This window comes from Myotis nattereri, assembly GCF_964212035.1.
Source record: "Myotis nattereri genome assembly, chromosome: 12".
Classification (NCBI taxonomy): Eukaryota; Metazoa; Chordata; class Mammalia; order Chiroptera; family Vespertilionidae; genus Myotis; species Myotis nattereri.
Window position 1 is genome coordinate 78,100,379 of NC_138087.1, and position 23,972 is coordinate 78,124,350.

General features: G+C 57.1%; 1 protein-coding gene and 1 pseudogene across 2 annotated transcripts in view; one reads left to right on the forward strand and one right to left on the reverse strand.

Annotated features, from left to right (window-relative positions):
* The window catches only part of PTPA (protein phosphatase 2 phosphatase activator), a 30,173-nt gene extending 21,710 nt beyond the window's left edge, over window positions 1–8,463 (forward strand). The window contains exons 9-10 of the mRNA XM_081104181.1: window positions 2,769–2,876; window positions 7,009–8,463. Coding sequence (XP_080960307.1) covers window positions 2,769–2,876; window positions 7,009–7,086 — 186 coding nt within the window. The 3' untranslated portion in view covers window positions 7,087–8,463. The remainder of the gene's footprint in view (window positions 1–2,768; window positions 2,877–7,008) is intronic.
* Window positions 8,464–10,675: 2,212 nt separating this feature from the next.
* LOC308527780 (thrombospondin-4-like) lies at window positions 10,676–18,444 on the reverse strand (annotated as a pseudogene). The gene is made up of 4 exons: window positions 18,386–18,444; window positions 17,981–18,148; window positions 11,818–13,120; window positions 10,676–10,954 (listed from the first exon to the last, which is right to left on the reverse strand). The product of its transcript is annotated as a thrombospondin-4-like (transcript).
* Between the last annotated feature and the right edge of the window lie 5,528 nt (window positions 18,445–23,972).

The window sequence follows — 23,972 nt, forward strand, 5'->3', positions numbered from 1 at the left end:
CAAGTAGATGGACCCGGGCCTCTCCTCCGGCTGCTCTCTTCCTGCCCTGCTAGCCCTGGGCATCCCAGAAGAGGGACCCGCCTGGCAGAGCTGCTGTGGCCTCGGAAATGCCGCCCGGCGCCTTTAAGAGCAGGGCAGGCAGGAAAGAATTTCAGTTTCAATCTGGCTTCTAAATTTGGAGTTTTGGGAAGGGAGGGATCAGATTTCAGCTGGAAGGGAAGGAGCTGACAGGAAGGCGCTGTGCAGAGCCTCCCCCACCCCGCCCCATCCCCCCTCGGTTACTGACAGAGGAACCATTTACAAAAGGCCGATTCTCCTGGGAGTGGAGAGGCAGGAACGCAGCGTCTGTGAGTAATTTCCTGCTCAATATGGCTGCTCTGACTCACACGATTCCCCTGGGGTCACTGCGGGCCTGCAGCCGGCTTGCTTGTTCTCGCTCTCTCTCTTCTCCCTTTGTGGCTAGAAGGAGCTAGTTTTTTTTGTCTTCTTGCCCCATTCCTTCCCCCTCATCTGTTTTTCTTTCCCAGAGTTGCAAGTCTCCTTTTGAAGGACTTAGGGAGACCTTGGGAGGCAGCTCTGGCTTTTTCCTGGGGGCGTCAGGGCCACTGGGGCTCTGGAGCTCGGCCCCCCGGCTCTGCAGCAGGCCAGGCCAGAGACCTGGGGGCCCTTGCCCATGCCCTTAGGGTGAGGCTGGCCCAGGAGGCAGAGCCTGAGCCCCTTGCTGAGCAGGCCCCTGCAGCTGCTGTGGGACGAAACCGCAGGGTAGCAGCAGGGCCCTCCTGATGGTGTGCTCATGGCACCCTCACCAGAGTGAAAGTGGTCCCTCTCCTGTGTCCCTGAGCTCAGGTCCTGGAAGTTTGCAAGAGAGGCCTGGAGCCCAGCCCCGTCCCCAAGGGCAGAGAGCCTGCGGAGGGGGCGGGGCCAAGGGGAGGGTGAAGGTTGGGGTGGAGCCTGCTTGAGTGGGACAGTTGGAACCAAGATCCCTGAAGGCCAGGCTCCTGCAGGCTTGGGCTCCTGGCTACCCCCCTCAGATAGAGGAGGGGGAAGATTCTGGGTGAAGGGACTGGCCCAGGAGAAGCCCTGTGGGCACCAGGGTGGATTTTGTCTCTAATGCAGTGGTTCTCAACCTGTGGGTTGCAACCCCTTTGGGGGTTGAACGACCCTTTCACAGGGGTCTCCTAAGACCATCAGAAAACACATATATAATTACATATTGTTTTTGTGATTAATCACTATGCTTTAATTATGTTCAGTTTGTAACAATGCACATCCTGCATATCAGATATTTACATTACGATTCATGACAGTAGCAAAATTACAGTTATGAAGTAGCAACGAAAATAATGTTATCGTTGGGGGTCACTACAACATGAGGAACTGTATTAAAGGGTCGCGGCATTAGGAAGGTTGAGAACCACTGGTCTAATGCCTTGGGCTGTGGCCTCACTGCTGGAGGAAGGAGCCTGTTGTACTGAATTTGGGGGGTGTGACAGGCTTTTGGGGGATTTGGGTCAGGAGAGAGAGATGACAGTTTTGTAAGAGTTGCCCTTACTAAGGAAGTGGAAAGGCCTGTGGGGTCACCTGGCAGAGGCCACAGCCAAGGGCAGGGCTGGGGCGGTGATGTGCTCTTGGGTCTTTATTCTGTGATGCCCAATATGCAGAGAGAGCTTTGGACCCCTCCTTCCTCCCCAGAATAGCTCTCCCTCAGCCCCACCTCCACGCACAGCCTCTTCTGGAATCTTCCACACTCTCGGGGTCCAAGTCGACGCTTCCTTGCCAGCTTAGCCTCTTTGCTTTTTAAACTCTTTCTTCTGAAGCCCTGTTCCCCCAGCATCCATGCTGCTTATCTGCCAAGGAGGGTGCAGTGCTGAGGGGACTGAACTGCTTGCTCGTTAAATGCCAACGTGCTGGCCTCGTGCTGAGGGGCACACTCGAGCACACACTTCCCAGTTCCAGCGCTGTGGTGTCTGATGCCCCGAGAACTCCATGACCATGCTGCTTGACGCAGTTTCTTCCTTCCCAGAGGCCAGCGTTTTGGCCAGAGGAGGGACCGGAATGGAGCTGTCCTGCGCCTCCTGCCTGTCCTTGCTGGTGTGGTTGCCCTCCCTTTCATACTTCCTGGCCGGGCCAGGCCGGTTTTCTGAACAGACCTTCCTCCTGACTCTGCAGCAGGTGCCCTTACTCCGCCTCTGCAGTCGGTGCCTGGGCTTGGTCTTACCCAGCTTGGCCCTCCTCCAAACCCACCCTTCCCTGGGCTCTTCCAGCTCTGCCAGTGGCAGGCGCAGGCCACATGCCCAGTGCAGAGCCCACCCTGTGTGGGGGGCTGGGCTGGGGAAGTGGGGGTCCAGGCTGCTGCTGTTTATCTAAGTGGGAGTGGGTCCCCGTGCTGTCAGAGGCACCCTGAGGCCCTGGGGAGTTTGGGTGGAGATTTATTTTTCTGAGGCTGCTGGGTTTGGTGGGTGGTGGGAATCAGGCTCCTCCCTTTTTGTGGCTGTGGAAGAGAGAGGTTGACTAGGGATTATGTTTTCCCAGTGGGTCTTGCAGGCCAAGAGGGACCCTGTCTCTGTCAGTTAGTGTGCCTGTATGTGTGTGCGCCCCACAGGCAGTTGCTGTGGCCTGGTGCCCATGTGTGCGTGTGCATGTGTGTGTGAGTGCGTGCATCTGTGCATCTGTGTGCACCTGTGTATGCGTGCTTGACCTTGCCATAGGGGAGCAGGGCATGGGCTCCCAGGCGGCCCACCTTTCCAGCTGCGGACTCTCTTTTCCAGATGAAGACGGGCCCCTTTGCCGAGCACTCCAACCAGTTGTGGAACATCAGTGCTGTCCCCACCTGGTCCAAAGTGAACCAGGGCCTCATCCGCATGTACAAGGCCGAGGTGAGTGGGGGCTGGCTGGGGCCCTTGGTCCTGGGGCTGCTGTTCCCCCACCCCCACTCCACTGTTGTGCTCTGAGTTTTGGTCCAGCCCTTCTGACACTTGAGGCCTCAGAATCTCCATCTGTGGGATGGGCTTTGAGAAAAGCCCTGGACTGAGGCCCAGGCCCTGCTGCCGGGGGTGTGCTGGAGGGAAGATCTCCATTCCCACTGGTCAGAGGCCAGGGCCCTCGTGGCTGTCACCATGGGACAGACGGAGACAAGCTTGGAAAAGGGCGTCACCCTTTGGAGGCGTCCTCCACGTGGTGCTTCTCTCACTCTGCTCTCTGGTCTCTGGAGAGGTGGACCTGGCATTTTTAAAAAATATGTTTTTATTGATTTCAGAGAGCAATGGAGAGGGAGAGAGAAACGTCGATGATGAGAGAATCATTGATCTGCTGCCTCCTGCACGCCCCACACCCAGGGATCGAGCCCACAACCCGGGCATGTGCCCTGTCTGGGAATTGAACTGTAACCTCCTGGTTCATAGGTCAACGCTCAACCACTGAGCCACGCTGGCCGGGCCGGAGCTGGCATTTTTAATGACCACTTGAGGTGGTCCTCCCCCACCCCCAGTCAGAGTTGCCAGAGCTTCCCCCGCTGCGGGGGGGGGGGGGGGGGCGGGGGGGGCGCGGCAGGGCAGTTGCTGGGCTTCTGAGGGTGTCCTCTGCCTTCTTTCCTTGTCCTTCTTGGCAGCCTTCTCCCAGCCAAGGAGGTGGCTTTTCTCTTGCAAGTAGGGAGGAGACATTTTATTCCACCCTGTCCTTTCCACCAGCTCCTTCCACATCTTGGGCAGAGCAATCTGAGCTGCTTGACCTTGGCCTGGGAAGGGCCTGGATGTGAGGTCCCTCACCTAGAGCAGTTGGTCCCCAAAGTCCCCTCCTTTCACCTTAGACGGGGGTCTAAGTATTGTCTGTGGTGCCCCCTCTTGACCCTTGGCCCTCCGGCTGCCTCCCGCGGAGCGGGTTCTGTCTCGGCCACGGCATTGCACCCGGCACTCAGCCCAGCAGCGGGCAGGGCGGTCAGCGGGTTTAGGGTTTGGTAGTACAAAGGCTTTCAGTTGGCCTGGACCCCTCTGCATGGCCCTGAAGGGGTTAATGGCACTGGAACTGACCGGTCTGGCCCTCTCTTTCCTTTCCGCCCCTCCCCCTCCTGTCCTTTTCCTCTGGACTTCACATCCTGTGTTTAGGTTCCAGCCCACATACCTCTCTAATCTGAGAGGAGCCTTAGCTGGGGCTCCACAGGCCCCTTCCCGGCAGCCACCGGCCCTCTGCTCAGACTCTGCCTGGAGAGCACCGCCCTCTGGGGGTGCTGTTGTTTCTGACTGCCCCCCCACCCCCGTCTCTCAGTGGGTGCTGATGGGGAGCTCTATCACCCTGATGAGCCCTCACCCCTGCAGGCGGCTGTGTGCGGTGTGGGAGGAGCATATGGGAGGAGCGCAGGGCCCTCGCACCCCACCCCCACTCCTGGGACGTGCCTATCACAGGCAGGACTCTGGTGCCTTTCCTGTTTGGGTTCTTAAGATGCTGTCCTGCAGGCTCTTAGTTGAGTCACTAAACTTACCCTGACCTGGGCCCTCAAGGGCAGGACAGGAGACCCGCCACCCTTCTGCACCTGCCCTTCCAGAGGCCAGTGAACTCTGGTTGACAGAGGATGAGGGAGGAGCAAACTCAGATCCAAAAGGTGATAGTGTTGTGAGGACGGACAGTCCCGTGTGGCAGTTGTCAGTATTTCTATGGGTGTTGAACACAAGGAGGACAGGGACCAAAACTACCTGCAGCTCAGGACCAGATGGAGGGAGCATGAGCAGAAAACACGGGAAATCCCAGCACGGGTGCACGCAGGCGCAGTGCGAGCTTGCAGCCTTGCCAGGCACAGGGTGGCGGCCAGACTTCTTTGTGGGAACTCAGCGGCCTGAGGAACACCGGGTCTCTGATGGTTTGCACCTTGGTCTTTGGTCCCTGGGTGTCTGTGGGGTCCCAGGCACCCTGCCCAGAGAGCCAAGGGAAGGACTTGCTTTTCCAGACCAGTTCAGTCTGCGGGGAAGCCCAGCGCTGTCAGAGGCCCCGCGCTGGGCGGCTTCAGGATTCGCAAGCGCTGCCTGCACTGCACGCTGCCTGTCCCGGCCTTCCTGAATCAGAGAGCCCAGGGCCCTCGGGTGGGGGGCCGGTCCCTCCTATGCGGGCTCTTCCTTCAGAGGGGCCTGGCCAGGACCCAGAGAGCCTCTTCTCCCTCTAGAGCAGCTGTGGGCAAACTACGGCCCGTTTGAAATATATAAAACTAAAAAAAAAAAGACCGTACCCTTTCATGTAATGATGTTTACATTGAACTTATATTAGTTCACACAAACACTCCATCCATGCTTTTGTTCCGGCCCTCCGGTCCAGTTTAAGAACCCACTGTGGCCCTCAGTCAAAAAGTTTGCCCACCCCTGGTCTAGAGTCACCGGGCCCAGAAGGGCCTGCAGGCCTGCGCCTCCGGCCGGGACAGGCTGGTGTGGCTGGGCCGCCCTGGAGTTCCCTTTCACTGTCACCCTGGAGCAGCCCCTCGCCTCAGCCCAGCCCCTCCCTTTGCTGGGGCCTGGGGCCTGGGGAAGCTGGTCCAGGGCCCTGAGGGTAGAGAGCAGAGAACTCTGCTCCACCCCCTCCCCAAGCCGCCTGCCTTTGCAAGGAGAAGCAGGTTGACCTTTGACCCTTTTTCAAATTCCAGGGCCCTACTCCCCCCTTTTACAAACTCCCACCACTTCCTCCATGACATAAGCACAATGGCAGCTGACTTTGCCTCTGGCCTAGATCTGCTGCTGCTCCTCCCCCCAGGGACCACCCCCAGCTGCTGCTCCCCACTTTCTCTGCCCCAGGCCCTGGAGCCTGGATGTAGCCTGGAGTCGTGCTCCAGCACTGAGCTTGGTTGCCTGTCCTTCCACGTCCACTGCACAAAAAGATTCCCTTTTCCTGCTCACCTCCTGGCCTCCCTGCAGGGCTGTGGACACCCCCCCCCCCCCCCCCCCGCCGCCACACACACACAGCAGCCGCTGAGAGGAGTGAACTGGGCGGCCATGGCAGGCCTCTGTCCCTCTAAACCAGTTGGAAGTTGCGACCACAGCCACAGAATGGAGCTCACCCCCTCTAAGGCTGTAAATTTTGTTCCACCCCAGCCAGGAAGTGCCCAACATTCTGGTTGTTTCTGTGCGAGGAGGCAGAGCCTCAGATGCCTGGAGCCGCTGCCTTGAGAACCGGCTTGTAACCAGGGCCTGTGTGCAGGGAGCTGGGGGCTGGGGCCCTGCCCCCCCCCCCCTTCCTGGCCCTGTGGTGCTGAAGCATTGCCGTTCCGCCAGAGGCAGAGGGGTGCTGGCCTGGGGTCTGCCTGCGGACGAGGCCAGCTTCTGGGGGCGCTTGTACATTCACTCTCTCCGTCTCCTCACCTCTCCTCTCCTCTGCAGCGCTCTGGGCCGAGGCCCTGGTGGGCTGGGTGGGGGAGTAGGGCCATCCATCCCCTTGCCCAGGCCCTTGTTCTCTACCCCGACAGGCTCCTGGGAGTTGCCCTGGAGGGGGCTGTCAGCTGGTTCTTATTGTCTCTCTCTGAAGTGCCAAGATGCCTTTTTCAGCCCAAAGAACTGAAAATTAGAAAAAATGGGCCTCGGACTGTTCTCAGGCTTGGGTTCCAGTGTCCCCACACCTTTGTCCCAGGCTGGGACCTGGGCTAAGGGGTCCCCTAAAGAGCTGGATGGAGGGTTCTTTTTGCCTCTGAGGCCAAATCCCCCCTGAGGCCAAGCAATGTCCCTTGGCTGCCTCTCTTCTCTGCTTTTACTTTGGGAGTTGGGCTGCCTTCTCTCTCTCTCTCTCTCTCTCTCTCCCTCTCTCCTGCCCCCCACTCTCCCACTCAGCCTCACTCTCATTTGGTGGGTCTGATAGTCTTGGAGTAGGTGGGTCTTGGGTGGGAGGGGTGGTCAGGAACAGGGCTGCTCTGAGGCTGGGCCACCTCCTGAGCCCCATGGACACCTTGGGACTGACGGGCTTGACCCTCTGGATTGTCCAGGTCCCTTGGAGACCTGAGCCGTGCAGCCCTCACCGCTCTGCTCTCTGCCTCCTCCCACACAGTGCCTGGAGAAGTTCCCCGTGATCCAGCACTTCAAGTTCGGGAGCCTGCTGCCCATCCACCCCGTCTCACTGTGCTAGGGGGCTGAGCAGCCAGAGCCGCAGCCGCAGCCGCAGTTCCGGTGTCTGCGCCTCCCGCCCCAGCTATGGTCCCCTCCCGCCCCCTCCCTCTGTTCTTTCTGTTTGACGAGAGGCTGTCTGTTGGGGTGGGTAGTGGGTGCGGGTCGAGGAGGGCTCAGGGCATAAGGCTGAAATACTCAAGTTGGGAGAAGTGACCAAAGTGTGGCCAGTTTCCTGACTCCGCCAGGTGGCTGGTCCCTGGGCCGTGCCCACCCCTAGCCTGCCTCTCCTCTGTCCAGTCCTATTTTGAGATCCAGGCTGTTCTGGGCCACTGACCCCAGGGAGGGAGGGATTTCGCTGATTGTGTTGCTCTCTTGGGGTTGGAGCAGTTGCCCCCCACAGGTGGGTCCATTTCCCAAGCTGCATTGGGTGGTGGGTGTTCTGAGGGCTGGAGGCCGAGGCTGGTGGCAGTCTTGGCTGGAGTCGGGCAGGGAGAGTCATTGGCTGTTCTTGCCAGTAACCCTTCCAGCTCCTCATGGCTGCACTGGGCCTTTGAGTACCTGTGTTCAGTGCCTCATCCTGGCTTTTCTGTTCTCTGGCCTTGGCTTTGCTGGGTTTTCTGCCATGGCCAAGCCTGTCCTCCCTGAGAATAGCCTCTGGAAGCTGCCCTTTGGGTGGGGCTGGGCTCCTGGTGAGGCCTCCACTCAGCTTTCTCTGGGGGACAGGGGGCGGGGGCGGGGTGGCAGGGACTGAGGAGGGGCTCTGGGCCAACTGTGGTTGGGGAGAACCCGGATTCCTCTCCGTGCATTCTCACCACCACTTCTGTTCCTTCTCGCCGCGGCTGCTTTTCCAGGGCCCTTGGCCTTGCTTCCCTGCCCTGTGGACGGTGGGTGCGTGGCTGCGGGAGGCTCCCTTTCCCCCCCCCCCCCCCGCCCTGGACGCCCTGCTCAGGATGAGGGAGCGATGGCCCCCAAGCCCAGGCTTTGGCTCTGAGGATGGGCAGGCCCACCCACAGGGTGAGGGGGTCCCAGTAGCAGCATGTCGGTTCCGGGGTTTCCTGGGGCTGCTCCTGGGACTGACTCTTGCAGACCCGCCCCTGCCCAAGCCCGGCTGCCCTTCCGCATTCGCCACTCCTCATGTCTGGGCCCACATGCCCGTTGGGAACGGGGAGCACACGAGAAGCACAATCCAGGGTTTGACCCTGGGATCCGGGTCAATGGCCTGGCGGAGGCTGGGACAGGAGTCACTGGAGCCACAGAAACAATTCCCCAAGGAGAGGCGCCATCAGTGTCCGCCTCCCTCCCAGGTCCAGACCAGCCTTCCTGTGCCCCCACAGGCCCCCTCAGCCCCTTGGCGCCTTCATTGCTGTTCGGATTAAAGCCTCTGTTTTGCACCTGTCATCTGTGTCTTTTTTTAAAAAATAACGTTTTTATTGATTTTAGAGAGAGAGAGAGAGAGACATCCATCTGCTGCCTCCCCAGAACTCGGATCCAGCCCACAAACCTGGGCATGTGTCCTGACTTGGAATCGAACTGGCAACCTTTCGGTACATGGATGACACTCAACCAGCGGAGCCACCGCAGCCAGAGCCACCTGTGTCATGTCACATGTTCTGTCTTCACAGGACTGTGTGTCCCCCATCAAGTCCCCTTCCCTTGGGCCCTGGAGTCCAGGGCTCGAGCTGTTTCACCGGGGTGTGGGGTGAGACTTTCCTGGGCCGCGAGGGGGTGCCTGCTGGCATGGGAGCGGAGACCTGGGTTCAAATCCTGAGTGTCTGCACCCCAGCTCTAAGGTCTCAGGTAAATTACTGAATCTCTCTGAGCCTCCGCTTCCTCATCTGTAAACGGGGACAGTCCCAGGGCAGCTGCCGGGATGAAGGAAGGATGTGAGGTCCTCAGCCCGGGCCTGGCACATAAGTGCCCGGTGCTCACTGTGGCTCTTCTTGGAGAAGCGGCCCCAATCTGGCCTGGGAGCCTTGGGGCCGGACTTGGCTAGAAATGGGCCCCTGCAGTTTTTAGGGGTGCCCTCTCCCTCTGCACCCCTGTGTCTCATCATGGTGAGCGGGGGTCGGCTGCTGTGCCTGAGACTCCTAGGACTTCTTCCACACGCCTGCCCTGGGCGTCTGTCTCCCCGAGGCTTCTCAGGAGACAAGAGCCGGGGAGCCGCCGCCCTGGAGTCCAGCTCGAGTCAGGCCGCGCTCGGTAGTGAGGAGACCCTGATCGGAAAAATGGGCAGAGTGATACCTAGAGCACAGGCGGTGATTCGCTCCTAAACAGCTGCCTGCATCCCCCTCGTTCTAGTGTGGATGCGGCTGCGGGGCCCTGTGCCAGATGCCGGGAGTGGTCGTGAGGAAGGACTGGTGGCAGTTAGGGCGGCGAGGGGGTTCCCTGTGTCACAGGGTCACAGGGTCACGGGTCGGGACAGGCACCTCAGAGGACATGAGAGCTGAGACCTGAGGAGGAGCCAGGGGCGGGGGCGAGGATGGGAGGGAGTGGGAACCAGGCATGGGTGGCTCCCGGAAGCACAGGCCCCGTCCAGGTCCAGAAGCAGGAAAAAGGGCTGCGTAGTCGGGCTGCAGAGCTGAGCCCTGGTGGACACCTGCTTCCCCTGGAGGAGTTTTGCTGTAAAGGAGCAGGGACCAGACCGGGAGGGGGTGGGGGCGCGCGGAAGGGGGCGCTCAGGCGGTTTGCACGCAGCGTTCTGTGCGGGGCCACCCAGGAGCAGGAGAGCTGTGTGCGGGCCGGAGGGAGGGGCCTGACCAGCGCCCGGCTGCCTGTCCGCGGTGCGGGCACCTTGGTGGGTGGCGCATTGTGCTGGGTTTACTTCAGAGAAACTGTGGCCAAGCCCTGGGTGCCCGGGGCCCAGTGGGGCAGGGGCAGGAGGAGGTGTGGACAGTAGGGCCAGCGGGACACCGAGGACATTCAGGGTGGGAAGCCTGCCGAGGAGCTGGGAGCGGGGCAGGGGGAGGAGTGGCACCTCCTGCCCAGCCGGCTTGGCCTGTGCTGCTGCCCTCACCCTCGGAGGGGCGTGGGCCTGGAGCTGGGCCGGGAAGCGTGGGCTTCTCACCATTTGGGCCAGAGAGGCCCGGGAGCAAGGGGACCTCCAGCCGTGCTCCTTCCTGGCTCTCGGGGCCTGGATCACCCCGGGCCCACGGGGTGAGGGGTGGGAGCGAAGAGGCCTCTCCTTTCTCAAGGGGAAAACCCGCAGGTAGCAGCTGGGGTGGGAGGCGGCGAAGGTCAGCGCTTGGTGCGCCAACTCTTACACCAGCGGGGAAGCCAACGACAACTACCCACGTGCCACACCAGGACTTTGGGGGACACCGGTGGGAACGGTGAGACTCCTGCCATCAAGAGCCTTCGAGGAGCCATGTGCACAGCTTGTAGGAAGGGGATGGTCCCGCGCCTCCCTCCCTCCCTCCTCCCCAGCCTCTCTTTTTTTTTCTTTAATTTCTTTATTGGTTAAGGTATTACAAATGTGTCCTCTTCTTTATTGCTACGTTCATGTGAAAAGTTTGATATCTTTGGGGCAGTAAAAGAAAGCCACAGTGTATATAAAGAAAGTAGTAGGAAGTTAAAAAAAAAAAAATATGGCTTTAGTGTTTAGAAAAGCAGTTTTGCATTGCTCCTTGGGTTTACTTATCCAGGCGATCGAAAATCTGGGTTTGGAACTCTTGGAAGTCCTCTGGGATGGTGTCATTGCAGCGATACTTAAGGTTGGACCAAATGATGTTTTCTTGGGAGAAGCAGAAGACGCCGAGCCGGCCTCCTCGCATGGTGGTGTCTATGGTGACTCCAGAGTCAGCCACCAACTGGGAGCCTTCATAGACCCGCACCCGGATGTAGCCCACCTGGGGCCTGTGCTGCAGGAACCAGCGGTAGGACACCTTGTCCTTTGCCAGGGTCCAACCCCAGCGGGTCCAGGGGTCCCCAAAGGTGTAGACGGAGTCGGCGAAGAAGGAATGACACGGAGACAGTGTTCAGTTGATCAGCAGCCTAGCCAGGATCTCCAGCCAAGTTCTGGTCTCGATCTCCAGAGAGGTTCTGCTTTGGATCTCCAGCCAGGTTCTGTGTCCATGGTCTCTTGCTAGGTTCTCCAGCCAGGTTCTCCAGGTTCTCCAGCCAGGTTCTGTAGCCATGTTCCCTCACTAGGTTCTCCAGCCAAGTTCTGTCCAGGTTCTCCAGCCAGTTTCAGTCACCAGGTTCTAGTCAGGTTCTCTTGCCAATTTCTGTAGTCAGGTTCAATCCAGGATCTTTTGCCATGTTCTCTCGCTAGGTTCTGTCTCTAGGTTCTAAGGCCAGTTTCTGTCCAGGATCTTTTGCCATGTTCTCTCCAGCGAAGTTCTTCTGTCTCTAGAGAACGTTCTGTGTAGGTTCTGTGCCAATTTCTGTCTCTCTCTCTCTGTCTCTTGCTGTCTTGTTACATCTGTATTTATACCAGTTGATTCAATCCTATCAATCTCTATTACAACGGTTAGGGCGTTTCTTATCTCCATTCCAGGGAGTAAAGATTATGTGGCTTAAGCATGATTGTTCGTAGTTAAAGTGATTAATTTCCCACCTGGCACTTAGTTAAGAGGTTTTATTCCCTCCCTAACTTCAGGGGAAAATCCCTACTTGGGGAAACAACCTTTCTCAGAGAGGAGACCTTGGTTAAAACACATAGTGCCAAGAAGGTGAGCAAACATATCAAGAACAGTATGCCATATATGCCGGGTCCCTTGAAACAGCAAGGATGGACCGGCTCCCGGCAGTCCTTCCAGCCCAGGTTCCTGGAGTCCTTCCACAGCAGCCTGACCTGGTCGCTGGTGTCCCCAGTGTGCCACAGGGAATTCCGGAGATGCTCCCTGGACCTGTCTGAGACTTAACAGCCTTCAGCTGAATGCCAGGTTCTGCAACAGCCCGGAACGGGGTGGCCTGGCAATACGTCTGCTCTCTCTGCTTCCACATGACCACGTAGAAGCTGGAGCTGTCCTGGTAACCAAAGATGAAGCCGGCGTAGTCATCATCCGTCAGGGTATTTACGTGGAAGGTCCCTTCGAAGTCAACTCCATTAAAAGGCGTGTATCCGACGGCCAGCCCAGCATCACTGTTCATGGTCTGCACCATCTCCATGCCCTGATTCAGGACCACCCAGTTGGGATCGATCTGGGCGTCCCCTTCAGGGTCCAGGACCACGGTCTGGTGGGCCCTGAAGTCGGTCAGGGTGACCTCGGCATTCTCCGGGCAGACACCGATCCGATCGATGACCTTGTCCTGGTCAGTCTGTCTCACAGAGGTCTCCCATGCCCTCACTCTTGCTGTCCTCCTGGGCCGGGTGGGGACCAGCCGGCAGTTGTCCGGTCCAGGGGGCACCAGGTCTGGAATGCCGTCATTGTCATCATCATCATCACACTTGTCACCGATTCCATCCTTATCAGTGTCCAGCTGGGAGCTGTTAATGACGGTGGGGCAGTTGTCTGTGCTGTCCTGGTCCCGTCTCCGTCCCTGTCCTGATCGGTGCCACAGGAGTCCCCAACCAGATCGTTGTCCACATCAGACTGGTTAGGGTTGCTGACATCAGGACAACGTCACAGGCACCCCCCACGCCATCGCCATCCCTGTCCTGTTCGTTGGTCATGATTGGGAACTTTCTGGCAGCTGTCCAGAATGGTTTATTCCATCTCCATCCATGTCATCATCGCAGGCGCCCCCCTTTCCATCCCCATCAGTGTCTTTCTGTCATTATTTAGGACATCCCGGCAGTTGTCACAGGCGTCCCCAAAGAGATCTTGGTCGCTGCTTCTCTGGTCCACGTTGTGAGTCAGGACACGTTATCCTGCTCATTCAGGATCCCGTCGCCGTCAGCGTCCTCCTCACAAGCATCGCCAGCGCCATCTGCATCTGCATCTGCTTGGCCATAGTTTGGCACGTACTTGCAGTTGTCCTTCTTGCAGTTTCTTGCAGAGCATGGCAGTTCTTGGTCTGGGTAACTGTCAATGTCCACGTGCTTCCCACAGAAGTAGCCATCGCCAGCCCATCCGACACGCACGTCACATCCCCTGCCTCTCCTCGATGCACTGCGCGTTCACACTGCCAGGGCTCAGGTCTGGGTTTCTGCAGTTTCGCTCCGGTTGGCATCCCCTCGTCTGGTCACCAGTGTACCCGGGTTTACAAGGCCCACAGCCATAAGATCCCAAAGCGTTAGTGCATATAGAGTTGAGAACACACGCTCCATTTCAACACTCATCAATATTACTGCAGACCTGTTTGACTTAGCAAGGCTGATCCCTGCACCCTGCACCACGGACCCTGTGAAGCCCCCCGGGCAGGCGTCACATCTGAAGGTGGGAGCTAAGTTCACGCAGTGCACACCCAGGTGGCAGCGCCTCCCTCGCTCCCTCCTTCTCTCTCTCTCTCTCTCTCTCTCTCTCTCTCTCTCTCTCTCTTTCTCTCTCTCTCGTCCTTGGCTGCATTCGAACCTCAGGCCTTTCAATCTCTTGGCCGAGGCGCTATCCACTGAGCCAAACCAATCTGCACTCCTCTACCTCTCTTTTTTTTAGGGCCTGAAGTAGAGGGTTTCAATCACCGTCTTTTTTGTGGTAGATTCAACTAAGACCACTTGTTGAGGTTAAACCACTCACAGTTGCCTCTTGTGGATCACTGACAGAGAAAGAATTCTACAGGGCCCCTGTCGTTCAATTGTGAAATCCCTACACGAAGAAAATATGTCATTTTTTTCCATGTCTCTAATATTCAGAAATATTCCCCCGAGAAAATTGGGGAGAACGGACAGGGAATAAGGTGATGTGTGCCTAGCTCCTGAGAAGCCTTCTCCAACTCTGAAAGAATAACAGGATAACTCCCTGTGGGCTAAAAGGCATCTCTGGTCAGCCTCGGTCTTGAAGAAAGTCTCGGCTTAATAGTCCTTTTCCAGAGAGCAGGTTGCCTAACTTAGTGAAGAGGTTGCACCATGGGTATGTTTTCCATCCCATTCCTCTGACCTCATCTTCTTGGATTTCTTCTCCACAAAGCCAATTGAACAGTTGTATCTCAGACTCGGGCTCAAAAACCTCTTGGATGAGTTGTCACACCTGTATCCCACTCTCACCTCACCCTGGCATAACCATGTGTACATGTTTATCTACATTAAAAGATGGTGAGAACATCAAGAGAGAATATTGGGAGAGCAATGGGTATATTGACTACTTATTATTGCATCCTAATCTCTAATTTATTACTACAGTTCTTCTAGAACACTAGTATTTTGCTGTGCTTTTCTCTGAAGTTTTCCCTGCCCCTGGACTTCACCATGGACTGCACCCACTCTACAGGGACTGTCATGTGTTAAAAGCACAGTGTAACTAAGAGAAATAAACAGTGCCATGCCCCCTCCCCTAAGGTGCTCCTTCTAGATGGAGTCTTTCACGGATGGTCAAAGACAAACAGGGTAGGTGCATGGTAGAGGGTTCGGTGGGAATGGGTAGCAATTGGAGAAACAAAACCTTAAAAGAATGGTTCTTTCTCTTGCTCTTTTCCCTTTCTCGTTTTGGAATGACCCACCTGTTGCAACTCCAGTGTGACTGGTCGAATGAGAAGGGACTGGGATCTTCTCTCACCTGTAAGAATGAGCTTCCCTTCTGAAATGCTCATCTACTAAGACTTTATGAAATGCTGACGGTGGGTGGGAGGGAGAAGACTGCTTAGACCTGCCAGCAGGGAAGGGAAATCACATTAAAAGGGAGAGGAAGGTGACATTATGTCCTTCTTGTGAAACAGTCAGCCCTTAGATTCTGAGAATACGGGGTCCTCTTAACAGAAACAGGTGGATGAACAGCTTGGAAAGAAAGGTTCTGAGTTGGATTATAGATATGTTGATTTTATTGATCTTTCTGCTGGACATAAGTAGGTGGATTGTTGGTTCCCAGTAAACTTCTCATTGAAAATACCCTTCATAGCTCACCCCTTTCTCTGGGGAATCCTTTTTCTTTCCCCCACCTTCCCCGCACACCTACACATAAAGTCAAAATGCAGTCATGTGATTTGTCTGGAAGCAGCCGTTCTCTTTCTTGACCCTGTCTTCTTGACTTTGATCATGGAATCAGAAGAGCACGTGACTCACGTGGGACCTCTCTGGGTCTCCACAGTGATTGGATCTGGGATGGACACATGACTCAGCCTGAACCTACGAAATCAGGGTGTCCCAAAATTCACGAAAGAGGTAATTTTGATAGAAAACACAGGTTTAAACTTAAACTATATAGGCAGGCACGTTGTTATTAACTTAATTAGGGTACTCCTAAGGCTTAGGAAGAGCCACACTCAAGGGGCCAAAGAGCCGCACGTGGCTTGCGAGCTGCAGTTTGCCGACCACGGGGCTAGGGCCTTGGCCCAGGTAAGAGGGCGAAGACCTGGGCTGGGAAGAGGGCGATCCAGCAGGATCTGGTGCCGAGGAGGAGTCTCAATGACCCCGGGGACACCTCCATGCCTGGAAGGCCCCCCGGGGAAGGGGCAGGCCTGGGAGGAATGCTGTGCTCAGCTGTGGTGCTGAGTTTGCGGAGTTTCTTGGGTGGCTATTTGGGCCTGGCTGATGGTGGGGCTGGCGAGGCTGCTAAGACCCAAACCCTGGGCTGGGGGAGTCTGCGCTGCAGGGACTCCCAGGACCCCTGAGCCCTGCCAGCGCTCCAGCCCCCCCAGGCTCCCTCCCTCCCCCTAGGTCTCTGGTCTCGGGTCTGTTCCTCAGACTCCCTGGCCACCAAGCAGTTAAGGTCTGACCCTCTTCCCAGAATCCTTTCCCCAGTAGGAACCCCTTCACTTCTCTGCAAGTCCTCACCTGGCCCTCGGTCAGGGTGGGCGTCCTGGAGGTGCCCACATGCTGCCCACCTCTCTCAGCGCTCAGCACACCCTGGCTGGGGGGTGGGGCGGGGTGGGGTTGGAGGCTCTTTTTGTGTGTGTGTGTGTGTGTGTGTGTGTGTGTGTGTGTGAGACATCAGCAGCTCCAGGAGCTTTGGGGGGGGGGGGGTGTTGGAGGGGCAGCCACCCAGGGGGAACATGGGGTGGTGGGGCCGTTTGCTTGGTAGACACAGCTTCTCTTTACTTCGGTTTCTGGCGGGGCTGAGGCCGGTCCCCGTATGATCAGCACCAGAGCAGACTCGAGCAGGACTTTTCCTGATGAAACACTGCAAATACCCTCATGTCCAACTGTTGGGCTTGTCCGAGGCCGGATGGGGCCGTCACCGGATGGTGCGCCTACCTGTCTGTTTCTCTGCAAAGGGGCTTCAGGTGTGACGCAGAGGGAACAGCTGTGAGGTTAATACAACCTCTAGTGTAAGAAAGCAAAAATCGGCAGTTTTGATCTGTCTCTGTCCATCTACAGAGACCAGGGGCTGTGTTGCCCGGTAGTGATGTGACCGTCTCTCGGGGGGTGGGGAGGGTTTGGGGAAATCCTTGTTGCTTTTCCTTGTCCCAAAAGATGGCTGTCCGCTGAGTGGCCAGATGATTATGGCCACCCATCGGTACTTCACTGACACTCCCCAAAATACTGAATATTGAAACTTCCTAAGCAAATGCTCTCAAGGTTTTATTATTATTATCATTTGCATAACTAATTCACTTCATTGTACTGATGGGGTGGCCATAATCATCTGGCCGGTCAGCGGAGATGTGTAAGCATTACGAAACACAAAAGGAAGAGAAAAGGATTGTGGGTACGTTTTAACTTTGCTTTTTTGTTTTTCATATTTGATTTTTATTTTATTTTATTTATTTTATTTTTTTTTTATTGATTTTTTACAGAGAGGAAGGGAGAGAGATAGAGAGTCAGAAACATCGATGAGAGAGAAACATCGATCAGCTTCCTCCTGCACATCCCCCACCGGGGATGTGCCCGCAACCCAGGCACATGCCCTTGACCGGAATTGAACCTGGGACCTCTCAGTCCACAGGCCGACGCTCTATCCACTGAGCCAAACCGGTTTCGGCATATATTTGATTTTTAAATCTATGTCCACATTTTGTAATAAGAGAAGAAATGGATTTAAAACATTTCCCCTATGGAGTCTGGTGTACCTCCAGCCGAGACAGGAGGGGGAGGGAGGGGGAGGACACTTGCTCAGACACATCAAGCTAAGCACTGGACCCGGAAAGCGGGTTCTCACCGGGGGGTCTGCCTCAGAGGCTCCATGAGAGGGAGGCGGGGCCCTGAGTGAAGTGCTAAACGTATCTCACCTCATCCTCATGGGCTGGCTATGTCCCCATTTCACTGAGGAGGAAACAGGCTCAGGTGGGTCAAGTCACTGCTGGACAGAGGAGGTGCTGAGTGCGTTTCCTGCTGAAGCTCACACTCCTACAGCCTCTCCCTGGGCCGACCTAGAGCCTCAGGGTGGCTTCCACTGTGTTATGTTGTCCCCCTCAGTGGCCGGAGTCCACCTCTCCGGGACTGTCCCAGACCCGGCCCCGTGTCAGGCACCTCCTCCTGGAGCCTGGCTGCTTCCCAGGAGGCCGTCCTGTCCCCACAAAGACGAACAGGTGGGTAGCAGTGAGGACAACTTTGGCTGATAGGCATGTGTCACCCTGCAAGACATGCTGTGCATGTGCCCTCGGGAGTCCCCACGTGGGCTGAGGAAGTGGCACCCCTTTCCCATTGCAGGGCGACGGCCGGGGCTCCTGCCGCCCTGTAGAGTCCAGTGGGCTGGTTTGTCCGACGCAGGGCCTGCGTGGCTCAGCGGGGCGAAGTGCTTCCCGCCGGGCAAGGGGAGACGTCTCTGCAGTAGCAGGAATCGCTCACAGCCGTGAGCTCCTAGGTCTCCCCCAGGCCCAGCCAGCCCATTCGGTGGACAGGAGCCATCAGGCCCCAAATCCAGGCCCCCCGCCATTCCTCAGGTCCAATCTGAGAGCAGGTCCTTTGGATCTCCCTCAGGTTATAATCCAAATCCGGTCACTTCCTTTGCTGCACCGCGGCCACCTTGGCCTCAGCCACTGTCAGCTCTCGTGGGATCATCGCACAATCTCCTCTCGGGTCTCCCAGCTCCACTCCACCCTCTGTGCTCCGGCTCCACACCGAGCTGCTCAGCACAGGAGTCCCCTCATAGTCCTCAAGCAGCTTCTCACTGCCAACAGAACACTCCAGGGTGATCTGTGCCCTCTGACCCCTTCCACTCTCCCCCAACCCCCTGCGCTCCAGACATACTGCTCGCTTCCTGGCCCTCTAAGATGCCAAGCTCATTGCTGCCCCAGGGCCTTTGCACCTGCTGTTTTCTCTGCTTGGACTGCCTGGGCCCCAAGGTGAGCCTGGTTGTTTAGGACTCAGCTCAGATGCCACGCCACCTCCGGGGGGCCTTACCTGCTTTCTCTGAGTTGCTGCTGCGGGAGTCTCTGCCACACCAGCCTTCACGGCGCCCACCATGATCTGAAGGTTTATTATCTGCTGATTGTTGACTTGGCCGTCATCTCCTCTCTCAGTAGAAGGTAAGCTTGGCGAGGGCAGGAGGCAGGCCTGTGTGGCGACCACTGAATCTCCAGAGCCTGGAGCAGTGGCTGCCCCCAGGGTAGGCACATGCCCAGTCACTAAATGTTGAGTGATGAATGAACCAAGTTTCCTGTCCCTGGAGCCCTGGCCAGGGGTAGGGCCTGGGGAAGTGGACCAGGTACCTCCCCGTCCCTCAGGCCCCCACCTCACCCTACCGTGGAGGGGTGAACCCTAAGGACCTCAGGCCCCGGAGTGGGAGTAGGTGAGAGGCTCGCCCCTGCCTAGACACAGCCTCTGGTTGGCTGCCTGACAGACCCTGGTGCTGCCAACGCAGGGCCAACATGCCTGTGACACTGCTGGGCAGGCATCCTGACCGCCGCCCCCCCCGTGCCTGTGCCCATGGTGGAGGGGGCAGTGGTCACAGCAAATAGGAGGCCAGGCAGCGCCCGGGTCCCAGGGGAAGGGTCGGTGGCAGGAGGGCAGCAGGGGAAGGGTCGGTGGCAGGAGGGCAGCAGGGGAAGGGCCGGTGGCAGGAGGGCAGCAGGGGAAGGGTCGGTGGCAGGAGGGCAGGTGAGTTGACACTCCATACGCTCGGTGTAAGCTCCACTGTCCCATCAGACTGCACTTACAAAACACAGATTAACAGGGTTATGCCCTGGCCGGTGGCTCAGTGGTTAGAACGATGGCCCAGGTTCTGAAGGGCCGTGGGTTCAATTCCTGGTCAAGGGCATGCGCCTGGGTTGCAGATTCAATCCCTGGCCCGGTCAGGGCGCGTGAGGAGGGGCAACCAATCGATACGTCTCATGTCAATGTTTCTCTCTCTCCCCCTTCCCTCCTTTCCACTCTCTCTAAAATCAATGGGAAAAATATCCTCAGGACACTTTTTAATTAAAAAAAAGATTATGGATTTCAAGACAACATAAACATTGAACCCCATCGCCACAGCAGTGTTAACCCCAAGCAGGGGGCCCGTGAATGCGGGCCCGTGACTGCACGGGTCACTCGTGAAGCCGACCCTGGCCGGTGGCTCTCCTGCTCCCTCAGAGGAAACCGAAGGGGCCCAGGACAGGCAGGAGGCACTGAGAGACGGTGACCAGCCTGATGACCTCACGTGAGCCTCTGGGTCCAGCGTGCCCGGAGCCAGAGCGCCACGGGCTTCCCAGGTCCGAGCCAGGTAATCCCCTCTTCGCTCAACCCACAGTGGTGATTGCCAGGCCTGGGCGTCTGGACACCAGCTTCCTTTCTTGGCTGAAAGCATCAGCGACGGGCCGTCCAATCCGAACGCCTGCAGGTCATTCAGAGGCCCAACTGCCCCGCCCCACCTGGACCTGTCTGTGCTCAGCGGGTCTTTTATCTCAGACCTCGGAGCTTTCTCTGAACAAAGGGGGCTTTCTTCCTTCGCCCTCCGAGCGCTCCCAGGCTGGCTGATGTGGTATCAGAGGAGACCCTCAAGTTTCACCCTGGGTTGGGGTGTCGGTGTGTGTGTGGAGGAGCCTGGAGGGTGGCTGGCTGGCTGGGAACTGGGGGTGGGGGTGGGGGTGGGGAAGGGCCTGATTGAGGGAGGGTAGACAGTCACCAATTGCTTCTCCTTTAAATTTTAGAAAAATGGATTTTAGAGAGAGAGGAAGGCAGAGAGAGAGAGAGAGAGAGAGAGAGAGAGAGAGAGAGAGAGAAAACAATGATTTGTTGTTTCACTTATGTGTTCATGGATTGATTTGTGCATATGCCCTGACTGGGGATGGAACCCGCAACCTTGGTGACTGGGACACCTTCTGGAAGAGGAACCTTTTTTAAAAACACAAGTGCCGATTCATGGGAAGACAAAAAATCCAACAAAGTTTATAGGGCACTTCTTCCACTGCCCCCGGCTCCTTCCCCCCCCCCCCCCCAACACCGGCTCCAGAGTACAGAGACCTTGATTGGGTCTCTCTGGAAAAAGGTGCATCTTCTTACTTCTTAGGTCAACATTTTTTTTAAAATACATTTTTATTGATTTCAGAGGAAGGAGAGGGAGAGAGAGAAACATCAACCCACTGAGCCACGCGCTGGGCTTAGGCACCAGTTTTGTTCAGCAGCTGAGGACAAGCTCTCTGGGCAGGACCGACTGGTGCCGATATTGCGGCTCTTGTGTATTGGGCACCTCCTGTGTGCCCGGCGGGCACTCACACGCCTCCTCATTTTATAGACAAGAGACGGGACTGCACGATGGGACGTGAAGAGCCATCGTTCCCTAGAAAGCGGCAGAGCCCTGTGTGTCCTCAGGTCTGTGTGGCTCTGGAGGCTGAGCTGAGCTTGGGACCAGGAGCCTGGGCTGCGGATGGCTGCTCTGGGTGGGGGTGGCCCCAGGAAGCCCTCTGGTGCCTGGCCTTGTGTCTGCTGCTCCACATTCACTCATCTGATAGTAACAACGTCCAGGGAGGGATGTCGCCCACGGAGCCTGCATGCAGCCCCAGAGCAGACGCCGATCCTCCCTCTTGGCTGAGGGCCCCTTAGATGGTGTGTCCATGATCAGTCCACTGGGCAGACAGACAGAGCCCGGATTGGCCTGGGGACGCGGCCTGCCCAGCAGGACCGGGGGAACTGGTTGGGGCAGCTGTCCCAGACTCTGGTTCTACTGGTTTGTCCCCTCCCTCAGCCCCCCAGGCCCCCTCCCCCCACGGAGCAGGCAGGTGTGAAGTTCCTTCATGGGTCTTGTAACCAGATCGTCTCATCCCTGCCTTCCTGTCTGGCCCTGTCTCCTGCCACTCTCCCCCTTGCCCGCAGCCATGTCACCCTTCTTCCAATGCATCGAACACACCAGATTTGTTCCTGTGTTAGTCTTTGCATCTGCTGTTCCTTCTGCCTGGAGCACTCTTCCACCGTTGCTTGTCCAGCTGGTGTGGTAGAACTTTCTAGTGCTCACCCGTCTGTGTGTCACCTTTCCTTCCGGGGCCCCAGGAGCACTGCCCTCCTAGGCCCCTTGCAGTCAAGCGGGTCATGGGGCTACTTTGGCCAAGGGCAGTGAGTGTGAGGGGACTCACCTCCCTTGCAGGACCGCCTCGCTCCTGAATTGCCGAGTCACCACATGGAAGACAGCAGCAAGGAGAGGTGTCTGATGTAGACAGATTTTGCATAAAATCAATCGTTGTTGTTAAATTTCTGAGATTTGGGTTTAATTTGTTATCACAGCATAGTCTATCCTATACTGACTAACATAGCTGAGCCATTCAGGTCTCAGCTCAGATATATCACCTTCTCTCTAGCCCTGTTTTAATTTTCCATAAGATTTATCTAATTACCTATCGGTTCATTTGCTTATTATCTCCCCTACAGAATGTCAGCTCCATGAGGGCAGGGCCCTTGTCTGTCTTGTTCATGGCTGCACCCTTGATGCTTACCTAGTACAGGGCCTGGCATTTGTAGGCACTCAATATATATTTGAACTAGAGGCCCAGTGCACAAAATTTGTGCACCAGGGAGGGGGGGTGTCCCTCAGCCTGGCCTGCGCCCTCTCGCAGTCCAGGAGCCCCTCGGGGGATGTCTGACTGATGGCCGTCAGTTGGACATCCTTAGCACTGCCACAGAGGAGGCAGGAGAGGCTCCCGCCACTGCCACTGCACTCACCAGCCATGAGCCCGGCTTCTGGTTGAGCAGCACTCCCCCTGTGGGAGCTCACTGACCACCAGGGGGCAGCTCCTGTGTTGAGCGTCTGCCCCCTGGTGTTCAGTGTGCATCATAGAGACCGGTCGTTCTGCTGTTCAGTCGATTTGCATATTAGGCTTTTATTATATGGATGAATGAATGAATGTATAGTTACTGCAGAAGTAGGTGGAGTGGGCAGGCGGCCCTGCTCAGAGGCAGAGGTGGAGTGGGACACTGCCACCTGCATTTCCCTCGCTGGGGTGGACACAGGCCTCCGCTCACCGCAGGCTGGGAACAGTGGTTGCTCTTTGACTTACTGAGTGTCAGCACGGGTCTAGGACCTTCCTTCTCTCCTTGCACTTACCTCCTCAGAGAAGGGGATGTGTGCCTGCTGGGAAAGTGACTGGTCCCAGGTCCAGGTAAGCCTGTGGCTGCGCCAGGACCTGCCCCTGGGCCTCCAGACTCCCGGTCCAGTGCTCCTTCGGCCGAGTGCGGCCACTTCTCATCGGTTTCAGCCGAAGTTGCCTAAAAAGTTTCTCCAGCACATTTGCCTCTGACAGGCCAGGCGATTTAGAAACAGAGTGAATCGTTCTGTGATGACCGATGGGCAGGACCGGATGGAGCTGGGATGGGGTCAGAGGTGAGAGTGAAACAGCTCCTTCCAGAATGTCTACTCCACGATGTTCCCGGGGCGAGCTTGTCTTACACTTCTTTTAACAAAGAGAACGCATTCTGGCGAGTGAAGGCTTTCCGGTCGAGCATCTGTCCCTCTGGGGCTGAGCCTGCCCCAGACAGGCTGACTATAGCTGCTTCCCCCCCCCCCCCCGCCCCCCGTTTCCCCACGCACGCTCTGGAGCGGGCTGTACATGGATTACAGCACCTGTCACGTCACAATTTTCCCTTGAAAAATATATGTGTTAATTTTTCTTCTAAATATAAAAGTTATACATGCTCATTGTAGAAAATTTGGAAAATATAGAAATGCATGAGTGATAAAACAAAGGTGACCTGTGATCCCACAGCCATTTCAACATGTCAAGCTTCTATCAGCCTTTTATATCTGCACATTGGAATAGACCGTTCCCTGTTCCACGGACGTCCCAGCCCCGCCGGCTGGGGATGTAAAGGCGGCCTCTCCCCCTGCAGGCCAACCCCTTGCCTCCCTCAAAGCCTTTTCAGGATGTCCAGAGTGCCTGGCGGGCCAGGATGAGCTCCAGCCAAGTTCCTGCACGTTGGCCTGCTTGCGGATGCCCACTGCCCCTGAGGGTGGCCCCTGTCACTGTCCCTGCCATAAAGCCCGCTGGGAGAACCCGCCCCGGCCCCTGGAGCTGCGGCCTCCCTCCCCTGGTGATGCCCCAGTGCAAACCTGGGAGGCACCAGATGGCCCTGAGCCTCATTCCCGGCGGGAGCGCGGAGAGTGCCTCCCCAGAGCGGTGTGGGCTGCCCTCGGTCCCCCAGGCCCCGAAGCGCCCGGCCTGTGCTTCTCCCCAAGACCCACGTGGAAACGCCTGCTGCAGTGGCCCCTCCTCCAGGGGACAGCTCTGGCCTGTCACCCGCTGCCACATTTTTCTGGGAAGATCATCCCTTCTCTGCCCATGAGCTTCCAGCGGGGGCTGCCAGCCACCCTCCAACCCCAGCCACAGGTTTGGGACAGGACAGTCTTTCCCTGAGATTCTCTGAGTTGAAAATAAGAGGAGAGGCAGCTCTCTTGGGTGGCAAAGCTGCGAGGTGGGAAGCCAGGAGCTGCCTCCAGTGAGCAGTGGGTCTGCAAAGGAGAGTGGGAGGCTCAAGGGCAGCGAGAGGGAGGGAAGGAGAGAAGGGGGGTGTGTGTGCCTGGATCCAGT